General features: G+C 34.9%; 1 protein-coding gene across 1 annotated transcript in view; it reads right to left on the bottom strand.

The window, feature by feature from the left end:
• Positions 1-301: 301 nt before the first annotated feature.
• lrp4 (low density lipoprotein receptor-related protein 4) overlaps positions 302-22,581 on the bottom strand; it is a 123,390-nt gene continuing 101,110 nt past the window's right edge. Inside the window, exons 23-38 of the mRNA XM_079840089.1 lie at positions 21,540-21,680; positions 20,684-20,770; positions 20,388-20,559; positions 17,733-17,895; positions 17,318-17,543; positions 15,036-15,339; positions 14,631-14,849; positions 13,405-13,539; positions 11,272-11,380; positions 10,846-10,990; positions 8,888-9,001; positions 7,932-8,034; positions 7,772-7,836; positions 7,592-7,679; positions 7,379-7,520; positions 302-1,731 (exon numbers count right to left, since the gene is read on the bottom strand). Of these exons, the coding sequence (XP_079696215.1) occupies positions 1,393-1,731; positions 7,379-7,520; positions 7,592-7,679; positions 7,772-7,836; positions 7,932-8,034; positions 8,888-9,001; positions 10,846-10,990; positions 11,272-11,380; positions 13,405-13,539; positions 14,631-14,849; positions 15,036-15,339; positions 17,318-17,543; positions 17,733-17,895; positions 20,388-20,559; positions 20,684-20,770; positions 21,540-21,680 (2,552 nt within the window). The 3' untranslated portion in view covers positions 302-1,392. The remainder of the gene's footprint in view (positions 1,732-7,378; positions 7,521-7,591; positions 7,680-7,771; positions 7,837-7,931; positions 8,035-8,887; positions 9,002-10,845; positions 10,991-11,271; positions 11,381-13,404; positions 13,540-14,630; positions 14,850-15,035; positions 15,340-17,317; positions 17,544-17,732; positions 17,896-20,387; positions 20,560-20,683; positions 20,771-21,539; positions 21,681-22,581) is intronic.

Below are 22,581 nucleotides of genomic sequence, written 5' to 3'. Positions count from 1 at the left end.
AATCAAAACTTTAGCAATATGAGATTCTTTCCATGACAGTTCAACACATTTTCCACATTGTCCTCAAGCTCATTATTCTCAAATAGGATTCTCATTAATGCAATACATTTTTACGGTATTACAGAAAAAGAAAGAAGAAAAATCAGCATGAAGGCAATACAAAAAATTACAACCATGTAGTATAAATACTTTACAATTTAAATATATTACAATAATGAGAATCTATTATTATTATTGGATTACAGTAATTAAAAACGGGCTTACTCCTAAAAAATTTTTTCTTTTTTTTCCTTTTCATTTTGGGGAAAAGATGGCTTGGACATGATCCTGACAGGCTTTGTGACATTCACCCAGTCAGTTGCATTCACCTACACAATTAGCATAGCCCTATCATTTCATAGACGGCTAAATCATGTGCAAGTGCAAGGTGCTTTACAGATTCTGGTTGGCTGGTTTTTTGTTTTGGTTGCTATATAAACTCTGAAGATATTTTAACACCAAACAAGAAACACCAGAACCATGTACCAAATGTGTGTGTGTGTGTGTGTGTGTGTGTGTGTATATATGTCAAAATAACTGTAATACTCTTTAAAATGGACTGTAATTTATTCAGTGTGACTAAAAAAAAGCTGATTCTTCATGAGTGTGTAAATCCTGTCCTTTGGCACCATCACAAGGTTTTGTGAACGAGTCTTTCAACAGTCCTAACGCTTTTAAAACTACTTCAAAAGAATAAAACATTAAAAACCCAATCCAAATGACAGAAAGTTCATAAATACATTTTTATCATGACGAGATGAGAGCTGGATGCGGAGCTTTTTCCTAAACTGATAGTCCATGAACAGATAATATAAGCTTGCATTAGAAACAAAAAGCAGTTTACTTCAAAGAGTTTCTCTTGTATACAAAAAGGCTCAAAATATCGGTCAGTGTTTCTTTTTTCCTTCTCACATGGTCTGTTCTTTGACTCCAGCGTGCTGTGACCTTCTCCATAGTTCAAAGGACACAAAAAAAAGTGTTGCGTAGTCCAAAGCGAGAGGACAGAAGACATTAGAGGCAATCCAGATGAACCGAGCAAGGGCTTGTGTGCACTAACATCGCGTACCGTTTTCATATTTATGTATTATTGACGTGTCGAGTAATGAAAAGGAAACTTTCAAGTATGAGGTCTGTCTCAAATCTATTTACAGTTCATTTGGCTGTTGGTGTATTTATGTATTAGCTTTCCTCTGTACCAGCTGCTTAAGTATATATATGGTCCAATAAGACTGTACCTACCTGTTTTACTTCTAACAACAGTGTGCATTCAAGCCTTTTTCAGGCAGATTTTGAAGTGAAACCGTTTTCCCGTATGTGTCTGCCTCCATGTTGACCGCTTCTGTTCGTACATTTTCACACTTCGCTCTCAGTAGAGGCTTTACGGTTCGGGACCCAGCCGGTGTCGGGATGCGCACTATGATGTTGAGCCGTTATGGCATGGGTGGTGTTGATACTCGAGCACTCTGATTGGTCACCCTGCAGCAGCTGTTCGGTTTCTCCATCGTTCAGAGAGGCGGAGCTTGCCTGTAGCGAGACGGTATCAGTGCGCATGCAGGTGTGAAGCCCAGCTCCTCGACACACCTTCAACTGTCTCAAGTCTTCCCAGTAAAGATCCTCTCCTGAGAGCAGACAAACGCCTTCCACGATGCGGATCTTCTCTTTAGTGTAGCCTCCATCCCCAACACCCTGGACCTGGAGATGAGATTCAACTGGCATTAGACTCAATTTCACTTTAAAATATCACTTCAATTTGGAGATATTATTGTGAAAAAGTAAGTGCACTTTAGCATTCTTTTAAAAAGTACATATGATTGCACTTAAATGAAAATATATTATAGTTTAAATGTATATTAACGGCAACATCATAGTGCTTTTGTAACACACTTAAGTAGGACTTAAAGGGATAGTTCACTCAAAAAGGAAAATTCTCACGATTTACTCACCCTCAAGTTGTTCCAAACCGGTTTGAATTTCTTTCTTCTGCTGAACACCAAAAGATATTTTGAAGAATATGGGCCAAACAGTTGATGGGACACACTGACTTCCATAGTAGGAAAAAAAATACCATGGAAGTCAATGGGGCCCATAATCAACTTTTTGGTTACAGACATTCTTTAAAATATCTTCTTTTGTGTTCAGCAGAAGAAAGAAACTCATACAGGTTTGATGAGTAAATGATGACAGTTTTCATTTTTGGGTGAACTCGAAGTACATCTTTATATGCGATTTCATAATTGTTTCTATTATCTCTGAAATATGGTTATGCCGAGTTCACACTGCACGGCTTTCAAACTCATCAGATCACAGTTCTTTTCACAGTGCATGACTATCTGGGGTAGCATTCAGTCGCTGCTGAGTTCACACTGCATGATGGATCGGCGACAGGGGGTTTTACACTGCATGACTTTATAATAGGAAGAATCGCCGACAACTCTGTCTCAACCGCAAACTACGTTTCACAACCAAACAAAGGTTGCAAAGAAAGTTGGAGGTAAATATATCATTTTGCACTGTGCTACTGGTCAAGCAAATATTTGTGCTTCGATTCTGTTTTATATAATTGTAAATATATTTAGAATACAGATATTCTGATCTATAACTCCTCCCCGAACTTCCAGCTGCACTGTTTCTCGCTCTCTCATTGGCTGTAGGTAATCGGCGATGTAATTTTAAGTCAAACACCCATTCAAACAGCAGGATTTTGAATCGACGACAGGTCCAGATATTTAGCATGCCAAAAATCTCATGGGTGTCTGCGACTGTTGGCGAGTCATAATCGGGGCTAAAATCGTGCAGTGTGACCTCGGCATTAAAGTGTACTGCTGAATGTACTGACAAACATTTGTGATAAACAAAAATCTACTTTGATGTAATTTCTATTTAAACATGAAATTAAATATATTTATAATTGCACACAATGAAGTTGCAATTTACATATTTAAAATATATTTACTTTAAATGTAATACTGAATAACACTACAGTTCAAATTATAATCAAGTGCTTTAGTATGTTAGTCAACACATCAAATAAGCTTACTTCTATAAAACATGACAGAAGATTATTGTGATTTTAGTAAACGAGGCTGTGTTTTCGAAACGTTTTGTGATGGCGATGACCTGTGAACCCATGAATCATGCGGATTCACTGAGATCGCCCCTCAGCTGTGTACCACTGAACAAGTGTCTATGGTTGTTTTTTACCTGATGATCTCTGATCAGTTTTATACATTTGTAGACGTTTTAATTAGACATTAGTATAATTAAAAGGAATAATAGTAGTTAATTGGCCTGTTTAGCGGAGCCATCCATGGAACAAACAAAACAAGCCTTGAAAATTGATAAATACACATTATACAGATCTTAATCATTAATCTTATTAGATAATTAGTTAATTGCATTGAATAGATTTTACTTTCAATAAAACATTAGCAATGGGTTTGTAAAAGCTGTTTTTATGCATGTTTGGCCTGAGTTTTCGATGCAAATCATAGTTGCAACTACACTGTTCTGAGCAGCAGGGGTCACCAGCGTGTGGCGCTTCAAAACAGTTGCGAAGCAATTGGTTTAATTGATTCAAAGCTTTGAAAAGCTTTGTTTCTCCCACCACTATTAAAATGTACTTTAAAGTAATACTTAATTTGACATTATTATAAAGTGCACTTTAAAAGTGTATTAAAAAATAGTAATGAAAGTGTACCCTCTTTCAGGGTTTCTGCAGGTTTCACCAAGTCAAATGTAAGACTTTTAAAGACCATTATGAATGAAATTTAAGACCTATAAAGGAAATGCAGTCACAAATTTACTTGCAAAGTAAATTAATTTATTCAAATTGAACAAATTGATAAACTTGCACTTCCTTATCTCTCAATATTTTTTTTTGACTTTTTTTTGTGATTTTTGAGATCAAAATTGCTGAGTTTGTGGTTGTAATTTCTAGAAATTTGCATTTGCATTTTTTTCATTATAGGACACCACATTTACCATATTATGTATCATGTTAGATGCACAATAGCCACACATGACAATATAATAAACAAAATACATAAATCTTGTTTATTTTGGTTTACAAATAATGCAGGATCTCAAAAAATGCTTGTTGATTTTTCATTATATTTAGTAATTGAAAAAGAAAAACTGGAGGACTATTAGCTGAAGAATAAAATCCGTTTTATGAGTCTGTGGTACAATCTGAAAGAGACTCCAATAACACGAAAGCTGATTGGCTGCAATATAAGCTGCATGTTGGTCTCATTTGTAGTCGAATTACAGCAAATTATATTTGGACTATTTGAACATTCTAAAGTGCTGCAGGATTTCAATGAGCAAGAGGTAGCGTTACATGGACGTAGGAAAATTAAGACCTGTTTAAAATTATTTAAGACCTAGAACAGAATACTTCAGCGAATTTAAGACTTTTAAGGCCTAAAATTTTGATTTTGAAATTCTAGACTTATTTAGACCCTGCGGAAACCCTGTCTTTAAATACACTTAAGTGGCCTTTTATTTCATTGTTATTATTCTATCTGCAAGTACAAATATACTTTTGCACATTCAAATAAAATAAAATGGAGTGCACTTTTTCACAAGGATGTGTTATTAATTTGTATATTACAACCCATTTACTTCTATAATTATGTGACACATTTTCTGGTTCGGGGCCTTCATGTTGATTTTAAACAGTACAGTATTTCTATTTCAATGGCATTAAAGGCACAGCATGTACGTTTCACCGTTTGGGGTCACTTTATAAAAAAGAAAACGTAGCTTGAGTGTGGAATCATTGGAGTTGCAGTCTTGACTCTTCACCTCCGTAGCCGATGGACAGAAATCATGTTCATGGATGAGCGAATGCATTGAAGTTTTATTAACGTTACGGTGGTATGAAGCAGGACGCGCCGAGAGCCCTTAGCAGTGAATGCTAATGATAGAGACCTGCATGAAACCCCAGGCTCTGAGCTTTTATTATGCTTATGCTGCAGTATGTGGGGTAAATCAGTGCTGTTTTACATGGTTAAAACACATTCATACTAAATACATTTGAGTGTGTTGAAAGTTGTTATAACTTCATGCGTTTGCTTGGTGGCTGGTATGAGAGACAATTTGCAGTCATCTAGATCAATATTAGAATATCATAATAAAAACAGGATGACTAAATGACTGTTGCTAAATGACATGCAATTAATTTGAAAATATATTGTATGATGGAAAAAGCTCTCTCTGATTATGCTATGTTAGCCACTTGACAAAATAGTGTTGTCTCTGAGGCATGTTAAAACGTTACTCGCAGTGAATCAAGAAAATAATGATTCAAACAATAAGAATAACCATGTTGCGCTGTATACAAATTAGTTTTCTGTTGATAAATGTACATCCAAACAGTTGCTTGTATGTCTAATAAAATGCATAATATATTAAAACTTCTTTGGTGTTTCCATAGTTTGGGTGGTACGGATATGACGTCATTGACAGGCGACGCAATGACACGGTCCGTAACACTGGTTAAAATAGCTGATTTCTCTGGATTTAAACATTGCTGGAAACGTTTAGGATAAAGTAAGTACACAGGTCAACAAAATATATAACATTGTTCTCGTGGTTTTTGTATATTTTAATCAAATTTTTTTACAAATTGTGCCTTTAAAGGGTTAGTTCACCCAAAAATGAAAATTCTGTCATTAATTACTTATCCTCATGTCGTTCGACACCCGTAAGACCTCCGTTCATCTTCGGAACACAAATGAAGATATTTTAGTTGAAATCTGATGGCTCTGAAAGGTCTCCATTGGCACAATGCGCAGTTCACTCTCAAGACCCTTAAAAGGTACTAAAGATGTCGTTACAAAGTCCATCTCACTACAGTGGTTCTACAATAACTTTATGGAGCGACGAGAATAGTTTTTGTGCGCAAAAAAAACCTAAATAGCGACTTACATAGTGATGACGATTTCAAAACACGGCATCATGAAGCTTCGAAGCGTTATGAATCAGTGAGTCGATTCAGCAGTTTGGATCGCCAAAGTCACGCTATTTCAGCAGTTTGGCGGTTTGACACGCGATCCGAATCATGATTCGACTCACTGATTCATAACGCTTCGAAGCTTCATGATGCCTTGTTTTGAAATCGTCATCACTATAGAAGTCGTTATTTAGGGTTTTTTTGCGCACAAAAACTATTCTCGTCACTCCATAAAGTTATTGTAGAACTACTGTAGTGAGATGGACTTTGTAACGACGTCTTTAGTACCGTTTAAGGGTCTTGAGAGTGTACCGTGCATTGTGCCAATGAAGACCTTTCAGAGCCATCAGATTTCAACTAAAAAATCTTCGTTCATCTTCGGAACACAAATGGAGGTCTTACGGGTGTCGAACGACATGAGGGTATGTAATTAATGACAGAATTTTCATTTTTGGGTGAACTAACCCTTTAAAGTCACAGTGAACTGGAAGTTGCTTTACAGTATTGTGACGTACTTTCAGAGAGAAAGGTAATATTCCATGAGAAAAATAGAGGTTTGGTTCGTCTTTATCCCGCTGGGAATTGATTGGATCTAGTAAAGTGGGTGTTTCTCTCGGCTCACTGTCAAAGCTCGCAGCAGACTGACAGATGGAGAGAATGTTCTACCCAAACCGCCAAACTGACGTCATCAGAGGAGGAGGGCCATTCCAGAGGGGAAGTACATTTTCCCAGTTTGATCTAAGATGACGAAGAATCAACTTGAACGGATGAATGGTTCACCACAACACTAGTAATGTGCACTACCAAAGTAAATAGGGTCAATTTTGATTCCATGCTGACTAAGAATAATAAAAAAAACACCACTGCACTTCAAACGAATAAGTTCACAATTCATGCTGCCTCAGGCAGTATAGGCTCCTTTATAGCATTTTATCAAAATCTTAACAAATGGTAACATCTATAAATGCTATCTTGCTTGCACTTTCATGCAGAAATTCTCTACAAACTGATTACATGCACACAAAAAAGTTGGGATGCTGGATTTGAGTCGGTCACAATCACAAGGCTGACTTCAAATTAGGCAAGCACAGATATTTCCCCAATTTGTTCGACTACCTTGTTTGCCATTCTGATGAAAATAAAAGGGGGATGTCAAAAGATGAAAGGAGAAAGGGAGTTGTAAGGATGATTGAGCTGCCGTGGAGAACATGGGGAAAAAAAAGATGAGTGAGGAACTCTGTAGAGAAGTACTGCTCACGAAAATGATGAGAACAATTATACCAGTCATGGCTGATGTCAAACAACATCAACAATAAATTACATCTAAAATGATTCCTCTGAGAAATTCGCAAAGGTGAAAAAGGAAAGAACAATAAACAATACCTCTTTTTTATATCGCAGTTGGTTGTTTATTGCAGGTTTCTGTGCAGTTTCTATTTTAACCTCCTGTGTTGAAGTTCTGTACGAAGGGTTGCTGTAAGTCAAGTTGCTCACTCCTGGATCTGCAAACTTGAACTTTTTGTGCCTGGAAAGCAAAAATAATATTAGTATGAGCAGCTGAGGAAAGGAATTCATTCATGAAACTTGGAGACCTACCTGTAAATAATGAATGCCGCTATGAGTATCAGGATCGCCAATATTGACAGAGCTCCACCAATCACGTAGCTGATATGAGGGCTCTCATCTTTAGAAAAAACGGTCAAAATGTAAATGTAAAGCAAATGTGAATTGACCAATGTTCATTATTCTTATAGCACAGAATTTTAATCCATTTACCTCGAGGTGCAGACACCACATTGCTCTGAGAGCAGTCCTCTGGATTGAGACTCGCATCTGTACAACTGTGAGGAGAAAGTGATTGGATTTGACTTCATTCTTCAAAAGGAAACCTTTTTTTTTTTTTTTTTTTTTTACTGGATAGTTGCAGTTGACTTACTTGACCACTGACAGGCCTTTGTGAGGTTTCTCTGTGGGGAGTTTTTTAGGGGCCTGAGTTCCCATGGTGCCCTTCTCAGGTGCCGTGGGAATGTAACCAGAGACTAGTCCAGAGACAGAATCAGGGTTATTATAGTTAACTTAAAATAAAAACATGGACCATTAAAAAAAGAAAAAAATGTTGTCACTTCAAATAAAACTTGATGTACAAAAAAAAAATCTAACTGAAATAATTAATAAAGCTATTATTTAGACATAAAAAAAACTAAAAACTATTATAAATGACAAAAACAACTTAATAAAATGTATAAATATACAACTTAATAAAAAAAAATAGTATCAAAATGACAAAAATAACAGGGCAGAATTGGAATACTAATAACTCTATTTATTTAATTTATTAGTAATTAATAATAAGGACAAGCAAATATACATGAATATTCACTTAAAATAAATATTCTGAATTAAGATGTTAATTCTGATAATTATGTAAACTATATTAAACAAAACTGAAACCATTAACATTTTTTATGTTAAATTAAAATAGAGGGAAATAAAATAAATATTTCATGAAAAAGTAAAAAAAAAAAAAAAAAAAAAAAAATACAATTAGAAATGTTTCCTTGGCAACTAACTGAAATAAAAAAGTCAACCTAAAGTTAACTAAAATTAATAAAACAAATAAAAATTAAAAATAAATAAAAGCTAAATAGAAATATAAAAACCAAAACTAATAAAAAAAGACAAAGCACATGACAATTTCAACAAACTTGAAATTGAAGTGAAAACTGAAAATATAAAAATAGAAATATTAATAAATACTATAACAGTACATAAATGACACTAAAATTGTAATCTGGTAGATGTAATTACAGTCATATTATTAATATAATTATTAATTTGTGTAACATCTCAATGTTCAACATTCCTTGAAAAAAAAACAAATGTTGAACTCACTCGTAGAGCACGGCCTGCTGTCAGGCTCATCTGGACATGCACACACAAAACTGTTGCTCTTCGCAAGACACAAGTGTGTGCAACCCCCATTATTCACACTGCAATAATTTGTACCTAGAAAGATAAGATAGTAAATGTTACTAACATATTCATTTCAATGGCAACTATAACATTTCTTCATCATTCAAAAATCTTGAAAATATTTACAAAGACATATATTGCATGTGATAAAACTACACTTCATAGGCAACATTCTTCCTATTTAAATCACACAAAAGAGACCATATATATAAGACTAGTGTTTTCCAGCTCTGGTCCAGGAAACATTTTGGACGTCTCCCTTATCTGACGCACAATTCCAAGCCTTGGAGTTTCTTCTAAAGAGCTGCTGAGTTTAATCTTATTTGTTTGAACTGGGAGACATACAAAACTATCAGGGCTGGAAAACACTGTATTGGACTACAGACAAAGACCATCAGATGACTTGTGTATAAGAATCCATACACTGTGAGATAGTCAGACATTATTTAATAAAGTGTCAAGCAATAAATCACATTTTTTCTGCTGCTAGGTTTCTGTTTTCAGAGTGGATTTTTTAATTTACAGATCATTTCATCTGAATCATTCAGTGTGGAAATTACTCAAAATTCAAAATGAAATTCATTAGCCAATGCATTGATACTGTATTCATAGTTTTCACGTGACGTTTTCTTTATAGGAACGTTCACCTGGAGGGCAAACCAAGGCTTTCCTTCATTGCCCGCAAGTCATTTTTACCAGGTTTGTGCTAAGTACTAATGTAGTAAGACAGTGATTCTCAACCAGGCGTCCTCAAAATGACTAAAAAGTATTCAGTTAAGGAATTAAATACTAATATATTGAAATACTCTAACCGTAATTTAAATTAAAATATATATTTTTTAATTTAGAAAATTCTAACACATAAAATCATGACATAAACAATTAAATTTCTTAAAGAACAATAACAGTGATGAATAATAAAATATAAATAATAATAAAAAATATTTTTCCCCTCTTCAAAGCCGTTGAAGAACATAAAAACCTTTAAACTTCTAAAGTGACTAAATTTAATTATGGTTAATTAATGAATTTTCACTTGTAATGGATAGTCTGAATGAGTATGTATACATAGGCCAAAATTCTGATTAATGTAAGCTTGTTAAAATGTCTGGAAAACAAAACAAAAATTTAAAACTTTAAAAATATTTAAAATGAACAAAACTAAAAACTTGGCAACTAACTGAAATAAGTTGAAGTAATAAAAATACTAAAATAAAATAAATGAAAGCTAAATGACAAATGCACATAAAATTACTAAAACTTGAATTAAAGATCAGAGGTCACTCTTCCGCCGGAACTACTCTCGCATGGCCGTTACGGGAAGCCAGTTATAGTTGATCAAGTTATAAATATGGATATTTTTCTTACAAAAATCATCACTTCGCTTAAGAAGGCCCTCATTAACCCCCTGGAGCCATATGGATCACTTTTATAATGGATGGATGTGCTTTTTTCGGGGGGCTTCAAAATCTGTGGTACCATTCACTCCCATTATAAAGCTTGGAAGAGCCAGGATATTATTTAATATAAGTCTGATTGTGTTTGGCTGAAAGTAGCAAGTCATATACACCTAGGGCTTGAGGGTGAAGAAATTATGGGATCATTTTCATTTTTGGGTGAACTATCCCTTTAAGCAAGTGTTAGCCTATATAGCAGAAATATTTTCCAGAGAAATCAACCTGTGAATACATTTGAAGCTAAAATAGGAGAAAATGTTTTGCATAGAAAAGATGATGTACATCTCCCAAATGTCTTAAATGTTCTATGCATAAGAAATGTATGCAAAATAATTGAAATGAAATATCACAAAAACCCTTCAATGTAAAACATGTAGACATGTTGTGCTCTTCGGTTCAGGCCAAACAAGTCAATCTTACCAGTCTGCCTTTGTGGTGACACCACTATGATGTCCATGAGGCCCTCTACATTAGGCAGCACAGTTTCCTTACTACGACCTGTATGCTTATCTACTCGCTGAATAGACTTGGTCTGCCAGTCCGTCCAGTAAATCCAATGGTCTTGCTGTGAGATTCGGGAAAAAGGAGTTAAAGGAGAGTATACCGGTTTCAACTGGAGACAAAGAAAAGGGGTAAAAAAACAAAAGGGAGAAAGAAAGATGGGAAGAAAAAGGAGGGTCAGAAAATGGAAAGATGCAAAGGAAGAGAACATCATGCTAAGGTTATAAATGCAGAGACATAAGTGAAAGAGAGGATGGGTCAGTGGAGCGGGAGGTGATGAAGGTGCAGGTGAGTGAGACACATTAATTCGATAAGTGAGGGTGAGGATCAGATATGGAAAGGTACCTGCGTGAGGGCAAACGGGTGTGAGACGGGGCTGATGAGAATTTGACGCAGTTTGCCATTCAAGTCAGAACTTTCTATGCGGTCCAAGTGTGCATCCACCCAAAAGATCCTATACACGAAATCATGTGATAATTCAGTTGTGTGTTCTCAAAATGTTTGAAGGTACTTGCCATGATTATGGTACAAAATTGAGTCTGAAATGCTTGGAGGAAGACAACTTTTTAAGCAAATGAAGACAGTGAAAAGTAAGAGGTGCCTTGAGAAAATGTTGATATTACGCCTCTAGATGTCAAAATAAATATTTGATCATGATTTTATCAGCCGTTTTATTTTTCAATGAAGTTTGCAATTGAAATTATCAATATTTGGGACATTTTTATTATACTGAAAATGGAACCAGTAAATAAATATATAAGGCAATGCTACTTGCATTTTATTCTTATCAAAATGCTATTATAAATCTAGTTTTATCATTGAGATACAACTATAGTTTTCAATATTTTGAATTAATATTTTAAATATTTTCTGTTCATATAAAATGTAAAGTTTAAGTAATTTTGTCGTTTGTCTTTTTTTTTTTTCCCTAGTAGTAGGTTTTGTTTCTCTATATGCAATATCTATACAAAAGCTTTCTATATTTAGTTTTTCCTGTCTATATCGTTTTATAACATTTTTGTTTTTAGAATTGTAGTATATCAAGTTAAATTAAAATGAGAAATGTTGCTTTGCAAACAGACAAAAAAGGAAAAAAGGTTATGTTATTATTTTTTTATGATTTTAGTTTTAGTTAACTATAATAACCTTGTAAATCTGTTTTGAGAGTTGTCATACATATACACATATATAAACACAATACCTAAACGAATAACAAGTTTGCAATTTTAACCTAAATGATTATTCAGAGCTACAGTATCCTTATTTCCCCCATAATGGGACACTAACTGTACCCTATTCATGGAAAGTACCTAAACACAAAGCCAGTTTTTGTTAGTGGTAAAGTGGCATTGAAAAAGTATAGCTAGGTGTAAAACTAAAGAAAGAAAGAAAGAAAAGAACAAAATTTGAAATGAAAATGATTTTCAAAAACAGCAATAGTGTGTGTATGTTTCATCTACGGCCACATACACACTGCAACCTAGTGACAGGAGTGTTTAAATGTGGTTGTGAATCTTTAAAAATCATTCGGTGTGCATCACCCTTGAAATTGAGATGACTGATATAGTGATAAACATGACTGTGAACAAGAAGCATGAATGCCAACCTGTTTGGTTTGAATGAAGTAATATTAGTAAATGCAAAGGTGCATTTAAAGAAATTTCCAAGGACAGAAGCACTGTTTTGATTATGCTATTATGCATGATTTGGTTGTGATTTTTTGGTCTTATTTTCTGAATATGGCCCTGTATTTGGGCTTATTTTTATTCAACTCAAGTGACTTTGCCTCAACAGATGTGATTGGATAAATGGACTAACCAGCAGGCCAAATGTTGTTGTAGTCATTCTGAAATGCTTGAGCCAAAGTCTGTCATCAAAATGATTTGGTATAATGACCTCCCCCAGAACTAGAATTGATGATGCATAACAAAAAAAAAGCCATAATGGCTTTTCCGATTGGAGCAACTCCATTTTTATTTCAAATATTTTGCACCAATTTTCCAGCAAGTGACGATTTTACTCTCTTGGACACATGGGATGGAAAGGGAGCTTTATTTGGAAATGTTTTAGTGTGATATTCCAATTTTGAGCACTAGTTAAATTCACAACTTTGGATGGAAACATGGCTATTTAATATAGACTTGAATATGGTATATAACCTTGTTGTTTGAAAAGGACAGTTTGAGTATCACACCCTTTTATTACAAACAGCTGAATTTAATGTTAATGCAGCAGTCACCACCTGCATTTTTCAGGTAATTTCGTCATAGAATGCAGTTGTAACTCCCATAAATGACCAACCTGTATTTGTACAGAAAGGCATTATGCACTCAACAGGGAAAACTGTGTGGTGTATGTGGCCTAAAAGTGCATCAGAATTGTGATGATATGGGTTAAAGGTCCATTTTATACATGTATACCAGCTTTCAACAAAATCTTTTTCGAAGATACTCTTTTTAATTAATTCTCCTCTTTTACCTGCGAGTGTCATAGTCCAGTGTCAAGCCATTTGGCCATCCCAGATCTGTGTTAATGAGGACTTTTCTGTCTGTGCCATCCAGGTATGCTCGCTCAATCTTTGCGATATGACCCCAATCAGTCCAGAACAAGAACCTTGCCAAAGAATAAAATGATGAAATGCATTCATTAGTAGTAATAGTAACTATATATAGTTCTCTCTCTCTCTCTCTCTCTCTAATTTCAGAATTCTAGATTGAACTACCAATAGACAAAATAACTAAAGAAAATTTACCAATTTTTCTTAGAGCTGCATCAAGAAATATTCTAGTAATAACCAGATATTAGAAATAAAATAACAATGTACTTATGATATATATACAGTATATATAGTAATTTATATAGTAAACTTCCATACCGCATGCCACTGCTCTAAGTACACAAAATACATAGAAAATGTAAACTAAAAACACTGGGAAAAATTTAGAATTAGACTTAGATTTTTGGATACTTTTCAGGATTGAATAATATTGTCATTTCTCATTTTCTCTTCCCAAAGAGTAGAGCGGTCCCTTCCCAGATTTCCAGGGAATGCATTAATTGATATATTTTATACCTCAAATTCCAATTAATTAAACAGCATCTGCCAAAGGCCTTCAATATACTTCAAGTGTGAATTCATTTTGAACTGGTGCGACGTCATTTCGAACAACATCAGACCAAAAAGTTTGTTTCATGAGTTCGAAAACTCATGAAACAGAAAAGTTTGCTCTAAACACCTTCGAACTACGATTCGTTCATGGTGATCTTCTCAAGTTAATTTCTTCAGTTCAGTCTGTCGAGGTCAGACGTCCAAATGTAAAAACATGAACACACTAAAGAGCTGCTTTATAGTACTCCAGCGACTGGAGTTCTGAATTGCAGAGCTCGTGCAAACAATGTTCAGATGCTTTCTTAACTCCTGTTTTCTTACCGCTGTCATTTTTGTTGTTTTTTCATCTAATTGAGAAGAAAGCGTGAAGCACATATTTACATATTTATGTAAACGCCACTCTCAACAGTGTGGGAGGCATCAGGATGTCTGCTAACACTATATTACAGGTCACACATTTTAAACTGTTTTACTTTTAAGCGAAGAATGAAAAAGAACTTCACTGCGAGTATATCAAGGCCTTAAATGTAAATATAAAAGAAATCATTGAATCAACACATCTGGAAGTAAATAATAATATGTTTGCCATGCTCACCCTTTGCTAGGAAACACAGCGATGGCTCTTGGTTCATCCAGACTGTTATTCACCAGAACTTTCCGAGATGTGCCATCTAAGTGAGCCACTTCAATGGTGTTACGGCCAGTGTCTGTCCAGTACATGTTGCGGGCGACCCAGTCGACAGCAAGTCCATCAGTGGTCTTCAGACCATGACTGATCACAGTTTCCATATTGCTGCCATCTAAATTTACCCGTCTGAAATCAATGAAATATTTTGTAAAAGAGAGCTTAACAATAACATCACATTTAAAATAGAAGTAAATGCTAGAGTGGAGATTTTTAAAACTTTTCTAGAAAAATCTTGCCGTAACAAGCAGGATAAATTATGCCACTACTGCAGTAAAATAAATATTTCAAGACTAATGATTAATTTTAGCATACCTGATAACATCCAGTGACACATCAGTATAGTAGAGTTTCCTCTCCACGCTGTCATAGTCCAAGGAAATAACATTATGCAACTCAGGCACAGGAACGTACACATCTGTGTGGTCATTAGTGTCTAGTGAGATTCGTCGAACACTGATGCGATTCGAAAACAGCAGGTATGTTTCAGGCAAACTGTCACATGATCTTCCATCACTTTTCAGCAGAATACCCGTGGGACACGCACAAGACGTTACATTATGCCGAGGAAGGCACAGGTGAGTGCAGCCGCCATTTCTCCTGCCACATTTATTGAAGCCTGTAGGAACAAGAAGGATGATTATGCAAAAGTAATTTTTTTTTATTATTATATGAACTACACAACATTATTCACCAACTACCTATTAAGTACTTCAAGCACATTGGTGTTTAATGGTTACTTTACATTTAGCAGGCATTTCCTGTAACAAAATGAATGAACTGCACACTAGTGTTATTTTAATATTATTTGTATACTACACTGCACGGCCAAAAAAAGTCGCTGTTTGGATTTAAATAGGCAAATGCTTAAGAGTCTATGACAGGATCATTATTGCAGTGATTTTTATGTTTCTAGCATGTTATACGTTTGGCAACAGTTCTTCTAACCCTCATTGATGGAGTGTGTAGCATTTCATTTCTTAAACAACCATGTAGAAAGACACATCATGGCCATATACCAGGATGACAATGTCAAGATTCATCAGACTCAAATTGTGAAAGAATGTTTGGGAGCAAGCATGAAGAATCACTTTCACACATGAATTGAGTCCAGACCTTAAATTCACTGAAAGTCTTTGGGATGTGCTGGAGAAGACACGGAAACGCGGGACCCGATCGTTTTTCTTGCGGCACGGGAGTAAATTTCCAAATCAAAGATGGTAGCGGTCGGTAACTCTGGTGTAGTTTGGACGGGAACGGGTGGTCTGACAATAGCCCGGCCGCTCCCGTCATCCTTTGACAAGAGCGTAAATGCCTTTACTTGAAGTGAACAAAACTTTTTGCAATGGTGGCTTTCACAGAGTTCCCATTTCCCCGCCCTGAACCTGGCAATATATGTTCTTTGCATCCCGTCCATGAGAGCACCTTCAGAGAGAACATTCAGCCTTTGTGGTCGGATTTTGGCGGAGACCCGTTCGGTAATGAAACGGTCGTCAGTCAGTGACTTTTTTTTTTTAAACATCCATGCAAAAACAGAATTTCATTTTGCAGTAGCTATAGCTAGTAAGCCGACAGCTTTCGTTTATTTGTATTTTTGGCTTATAATTTTGAGTGACGGATGTTGTATTTGATTTAGCTTATTTTTCTCTGTGACACTTTTTAGAGTGTTGAAAGTATCATGGTAAGACAAATAAAAAAATAAAATTATTGTATAGCCGCCAACATTTTATAGTTGTTATCCCAGTCACTCTCTTTCTTTAGGGGACATTTAAATCTGGAAATGAGGTCTAAATTTAGCGGGATCAGTCGGGTCGGGAAGAAAAGCATTCTAAGCGGTAAGCAGGTGAACACAAGAGTGAATTTTAAGCGGGAGTGGGAGGGCGCGGAATAGAACATAGCGGGAGCGGGAAACTTCTAATTTACAAAGTGCTTGACTCTTGCATTGTCAATAAAAGATTTTGGCCAATAATGAATGCTGTGATGTTATTTCCATCAAGAGGTGCACCAATTATTGGAAAAGATCTTGTAGACCCATTAAAAGCGACTTTTTTTGGCCGGGCAGTGCATTATAGTATTGATTTCTTAATACTTATTTAAATTAGCTTTTATATTTATACTTTCAGTTTTCATTTTAGTTTTACTTATATTAATTTTGTTTGTTTGTCATTTTTTTTTTAACTTTTTTAATTATTTAGCTTTAATTGATCATTTCAATTTCAGTTTTAGTAATTTTAAGCTATTTTAAAATAAAATGATTTTATTTAGTTAAGTTGCCAAGGCAACATTTCTAATATTATATTTCTAATATTTATAATTTTTTACATTTACTATAAATCTAATATTTATATTTTACTTTAGCTTTACCTCAAATAATTATTAACATTTAAATTAAATAGTAAATAACATTAAATAGTTTTAATTCAAGAAAAAAAACAGGTTACAAATTTTGGTTATATAAAAAGCTGAAAATTATTTTTCGTGTCTACTTTTCTTTTGAAACATGAAGGCTATTTGATGCACAATGCGAAAGGCTTTGAGAATGAAAATTAGCCAAAAGATAGATAAAAACAACAAGTGTGTACTACTTAATAACCTACCCAAAGGTCTTGCACGGTCAACAGCCTGGATGTCCATGAGACCAGGTAAGTTGGAGCGGACAGTGATGGTGTTTGCTCCAGTTCCCTTGTCAGCTCTATGAATACTGCGGCTCTGCCAGTCGGTCCAGTACATATGCGGCCCCAACAGAGTGAGGCCGTATGGGTGCTGCACAGGAGACACCAGGGTCCTCCGGTTTGAACCATTAAGATCAGATGCTTCTATACGCTAATGGTTAAAAAAAGATTAGATCGTTTTATTTAATTCAACCAGCAAGCTTTCATACAAGTCTTATCATTCTTCTGTAGGGAAACTTAAACATGCTGTTATATTAAAGGGTAGATTTTAAAACACTGGGCATCATACACTAAATGACTGATGATCAAAAACAAGTGTGCATCGTTGCTAGACACTAACCTCAGTATGTGCATCAGCCCAGAGCAGTTGTGAACCAGCTTTGTCTATGGCAAGTCCATTAGGCCAGCCAAGATTATTATTTATCAGAACTACACGATCCGAACCATCCATACTGGAGCGCTCCAGCTTGGCATTTTCACCCCAGTCAGTCCAGTACATGTACCTAAAAGCAGATTTTATATTATTAATCATATACGGTGCCTGTGCCCAGTTGCAAGAAACCCCTTATTTTATGAAAACCCATAGTTATAATAAGTGAGGGGTTTGATTTAATTAAGAGGTTTTTTTGCAGCTCGTCCCCTTGGAATTATAAGGTTCTATCTGACATTTTTGTCAAAATTGAGTTATTCACATATTCTTATTCTGTGACAACTTCTTTACATTATGTGGTGTTGTTTTTTAAGTTTTAAGTTTTTTGGAACTTTTTATTTAGAAAATAAAAAGGTTCTTTCTACACAGTCAAATGGAATGCAAAAAACTTTAAAGCTCAATATCTCCAAACCAGTCAGAATGCAGATAGAACCTTATAATTCCAAGGTGGCGAGCTGGCTTAAAATGAACATTTTAGTCTGATTATATTGAAGGTCATTATATGCACATATAATTCTAAACGTCAACATTTAATATTTACAGTCTCTCTATCTTCTGGGAATACAGACCCAGAAAAAAAAATGTGAACCAGAATATAATAAAGTTATTAGAAATACCACCTACCTTTGTTCACTCATTCAGTACCCTTGTGAAAAAGTAGTGCGCATAATTGACCTATCGGTAAGCCACGCCCCTCGAACGCAGTTGAGCCAATGGCAGTTGAATATCAGTTGCGCTGGGACCGGAACTCGGACATCTTTAGGTTTCAGTGCCATAGAGATGCATTGGAAAATCCGAATCTCTCAGCGGTTTGATGGTGTTTATGCTACAAAAATGGCAAAAGGATGTGCCTGGGGTACTGCAACACTGATTCCAGGTATCCTGAGAGGATTTTCTGGTGGTCACACTCTCATTAAGTTACGATTAAGTTAGTGATTCCCTGCTAACATAATAACTAACTGTTCTCACGTCATGTAACGTTAACAGCGTAGGTCAAAAACACATAAACGAAGGTCTGCATTTCAGTACGTCTCCATATTAAACTGGTTAAATGTACATTAATTGAATCTTACCCTGCAGAACATGAACAGTGTTGATGTACATTGTAGCGATCATGACGACCGTAACACGAGGCTTCTCCCGTTTGCATTGTGATCTGTAAATCCTAGCTTCCAAATTAATCTCCCAAATTTATTTTAAAATCTTTTATATATTTAAGTCCCACTTGAATGCTCCTCGACGAGAGGTGGTCCTTCTGTGCCACATAATTTTTGTATATATATTTTTTTATATTTCTGTGAGTTTAGATATGTTTAAAGGTCTACATTATCTGTCTTACTCCTATTTTGATGGGTATTATAGTCTATGGGTGGTGAAAGGGAGAGCTCGCAGTTTCTCGGAGTTGTTTTCAGATACAAAGTTTACAGTTTATTAGCACCCCTGAAAAGGCATACGGTCTGTATATGTTTGTTTACTGTTAGTAGTTGTATGAGTGTTTTTGTATAATTTGCTGTGTATGTTAATGATAATGCAACGGAGAGAGAGAGTTTGTGAAGGAGATGTTAATGCGCACTTCTGCTTTGTTTGTTCAACTCTTACGGTGAATTTTTTTTTTTTTGTTGAGTGAAAAACGATGTAATAAACTTCATAAACCATCTGTAAAGTTTGGCCATTATTCAGACAGGGTCCGCTACATTCTGTGTCCAAAAACAACTTGGGATAAGGTGTTCACACTGACAGCTGTCATTGTAAGACTGTTAGCAACGCCGTTTGTTTGTCCGAGTTAGCAACAGTATCTAAGGGGGGCGGGGCTTACCGATAGGTCAATTGTATTGAATGTGCACTTGTAGTATACTTTAAAACTTAATAGTATTTTCCTAAAAATTCTACATACAGATAATATAATATTGATGACATAAAAAGGCCACTTAAAGTGTACTTACTGAGAGAAAACCCTTTAAAAAGTGCACTTAGTAATAATGTCAAATGAAAAGTTTTACTTTAAAGTGCGTTTTAAATAATTGCTTTAATAATTTTTACACTTTTTTTGATGTATTGACTAACATACTAAAGCACATGTAAAATTCTTTATATAATTTTAACTGTAGTGTGCTAACTTTCATTTAAAGTTAATATATTTTAAATGCACTAAATTGCAACTTCACTGCAAATGTGTAATTATAAATATATTTAAATATGTGACTTACATTTTTAATAGAACATCACATACCTTTCAATAGAAATTAAATTAAAGTATATTTTAGTTTACCATAAATAGAAGTAATTAGGAATAAAGTTGGTACAAAAGCACACCAAAGTTCAGCTAATTGCATTTCATTTAAATTTGAATTTCATTTAAATCACAATCAAACATCACATTAGTTTAAACTCATTTACTTGTGTGTGAACTGAATAAGTGTGTGATAAGTACTCTTTTTTAAACGTATACTTTTATCAAATCTATCTTTGATAAATTAATTTTTTTTTTCTTCAAAATCTCTACAAACTAAATCTGGCCAGAAATGAATTGTTTGGAGACAAAACAGTGAAGGGCAAAACATTTACCCCATCTCATGGAACAGAGCGATTGCACGAGGGCTGTCCAGGTTCTGCCACACAAGCACTTTTCTCATGGAGCCATTGAGATTAGCAACCTCAATGCGGTTTGTCCCGGTGTCTGTCCAGTAGATTTTTCTGCCCACTGAATCCACTGCCAGACCATCTGTGGTCATTAGACCTGAAAGAGAGGGGAAACAATTCAAATGAATGAATGAGAAATTTGAGCGACTAGATAAAAGGAATTCAATACAATTACAATAAGTAGTGTTTCGGGTAACTGTAGATTTAATATAGTCCCTTACCAGTTGAAATAATGTCCTCATGTTCTGTACCATTGATATTGGCTCTGCTGATTTTCTTTAACGTACTGTCTGACCAGTACACTTTACCTGCAGGAGCACATACATTTCCAAAATGATTTTCCCTAAATAAGCATTATATGCAAAAGTGTCCATTAGAGCTGCACGATTCTGGATAAATTGAGAATCACGATTTTTTGGTTTTAAACAGACACAATTCTCCCACGAACAGACAACTAAACAAAATAACATGTAATTTACTAAAGGTTCTGACAAATGTTAATTGCTGCAGTCTATTTAAAATGTTTAATGAATCTGAATAAATTATAAAAAAAAAAAAAACATTTTTGAATGAATGATTCAATGACTCACTCATAAATACTTAATTGTTTCAGTACTAGAAGAATCAGCATTTTTAAACAAATCTCTTGTATGAATGTTTCAATGAAATTTCTTTTTAACAGTTACTTGTCGCCACCTGGTGGCCATCCATGTTACTTTCAAAAGGTATTTTGCAATATTATGATCACTTCATCATAATAGTGTTTATATTCGAACTATAAACTTTCATCCCAGTTCTTCTGTGATAATATGAATATTTGTAACAGAAATAACGATACTGTGTGGTTGAAAAACAGTTTACTTGTACATGACAACTGCTCTCTCTGGCTCGGCGGCAGCACAGACTCAGATTTGAGGATCTGAAGTTTCAGGTGTGATTTTGTCAGTTTTAATAGACACAGGCAAATCTTTGTCGTTTAGGAATGAGATTGCGTGGGTGTTTGAATTAAGATCGCAATCTTTTAACGATTAATCCTGCAGCTCTAGTGTCTATATATTATTCAGAATTTCCTTGCACCTTCTACGGCATCCACTCCAATGGCAATCGTGTTCTTCATAGACACACTGACTGCCAGAACAACATCAGCAAAATATGGGATGTCCAAAGAAATCATTCTGATGTCTGTCCGCCGGGCAAAGATAAGAAAGCTGTTCATTGCTGTAAGACAAGAGAGAATAATAATGAAGGATGAAGTGTTTTTCATAAAATTAAAATAAATAAAACAATTCTATTTTGTGTATTAATTGAATTTAAATGTTAAAAGAAAACATGTTTCAAACTGATTAAGTAGAAAAGTGCAACAAAAATATATGAAGAAATATATTTATATCAAAAATCGGAACATTTTCAGATATCTGGCACGTTTAGTGTAAAAATGTTTTAAATGCAAACCATATGGAATACAAAAATCTGAAAGTTTGACTTTCGTTGTTCTCTGTGACAAGCGAGTGTCAGAAACAGGAAGTTGCACTGCCTATTTGGTTTACGGGAAACCACATTATTTCTGCCTTTCCATAAGCATCACCATTCTGTCAGGGAGTTAATGTGCATTTTTTTTTACAGTTTGTCTCCACTCGTTCCACACAGATTTTTAAAAGGTTGATGGAAAAGTTGCATTCGAAAATCTAAATTCATAATATGGTATTTAGAATTATTCACAATAATGCAATACATCATCTTAGCGAATGTGGACCTTAAACACGTTCCAGTAAACATTCTTTTGTAATTTTGTCTGACTCGAAAATGGTGGGAAAAACTAGTGCAAAATAGCTTTTACCAACAAGATGGGCTATTTTCATGTAATGTAAATTAGCATATTGTCATTATCATAATGACAAAGATAATAAATTGATTGCATGCACAGGGATAGTAGGTGACATTTGGTGACAGATCTGATCGATGGCATAAAATGACCCACCGATCAATTAAGTTGGGCAAAAAGACACAAATGCTCTACTGAAAACCAACCAAATGGTTTTCGGTCAGTGACTCTCGCCTTCAGATATGCACCATGACATCACCACTGACACATCATTACGGTGACCCCTAAACCCCTAAG

This window comes from Gobio gobio (genome assembly GCF_949357685.1).
Source record: "Gobio gobio genome assembly, chromosome: 2".
NCBI classification, from domain to species: Eukaryota; Metazoa; Chordata; class Actinopteri; order Cypriniformes; family Gobionidae; genus Gobio; species Gobio gobio.
Note: the sequence above shows the minus strand (reverse complement) of the source record. Positions and strands in the feature narration are given on the sequence as shown.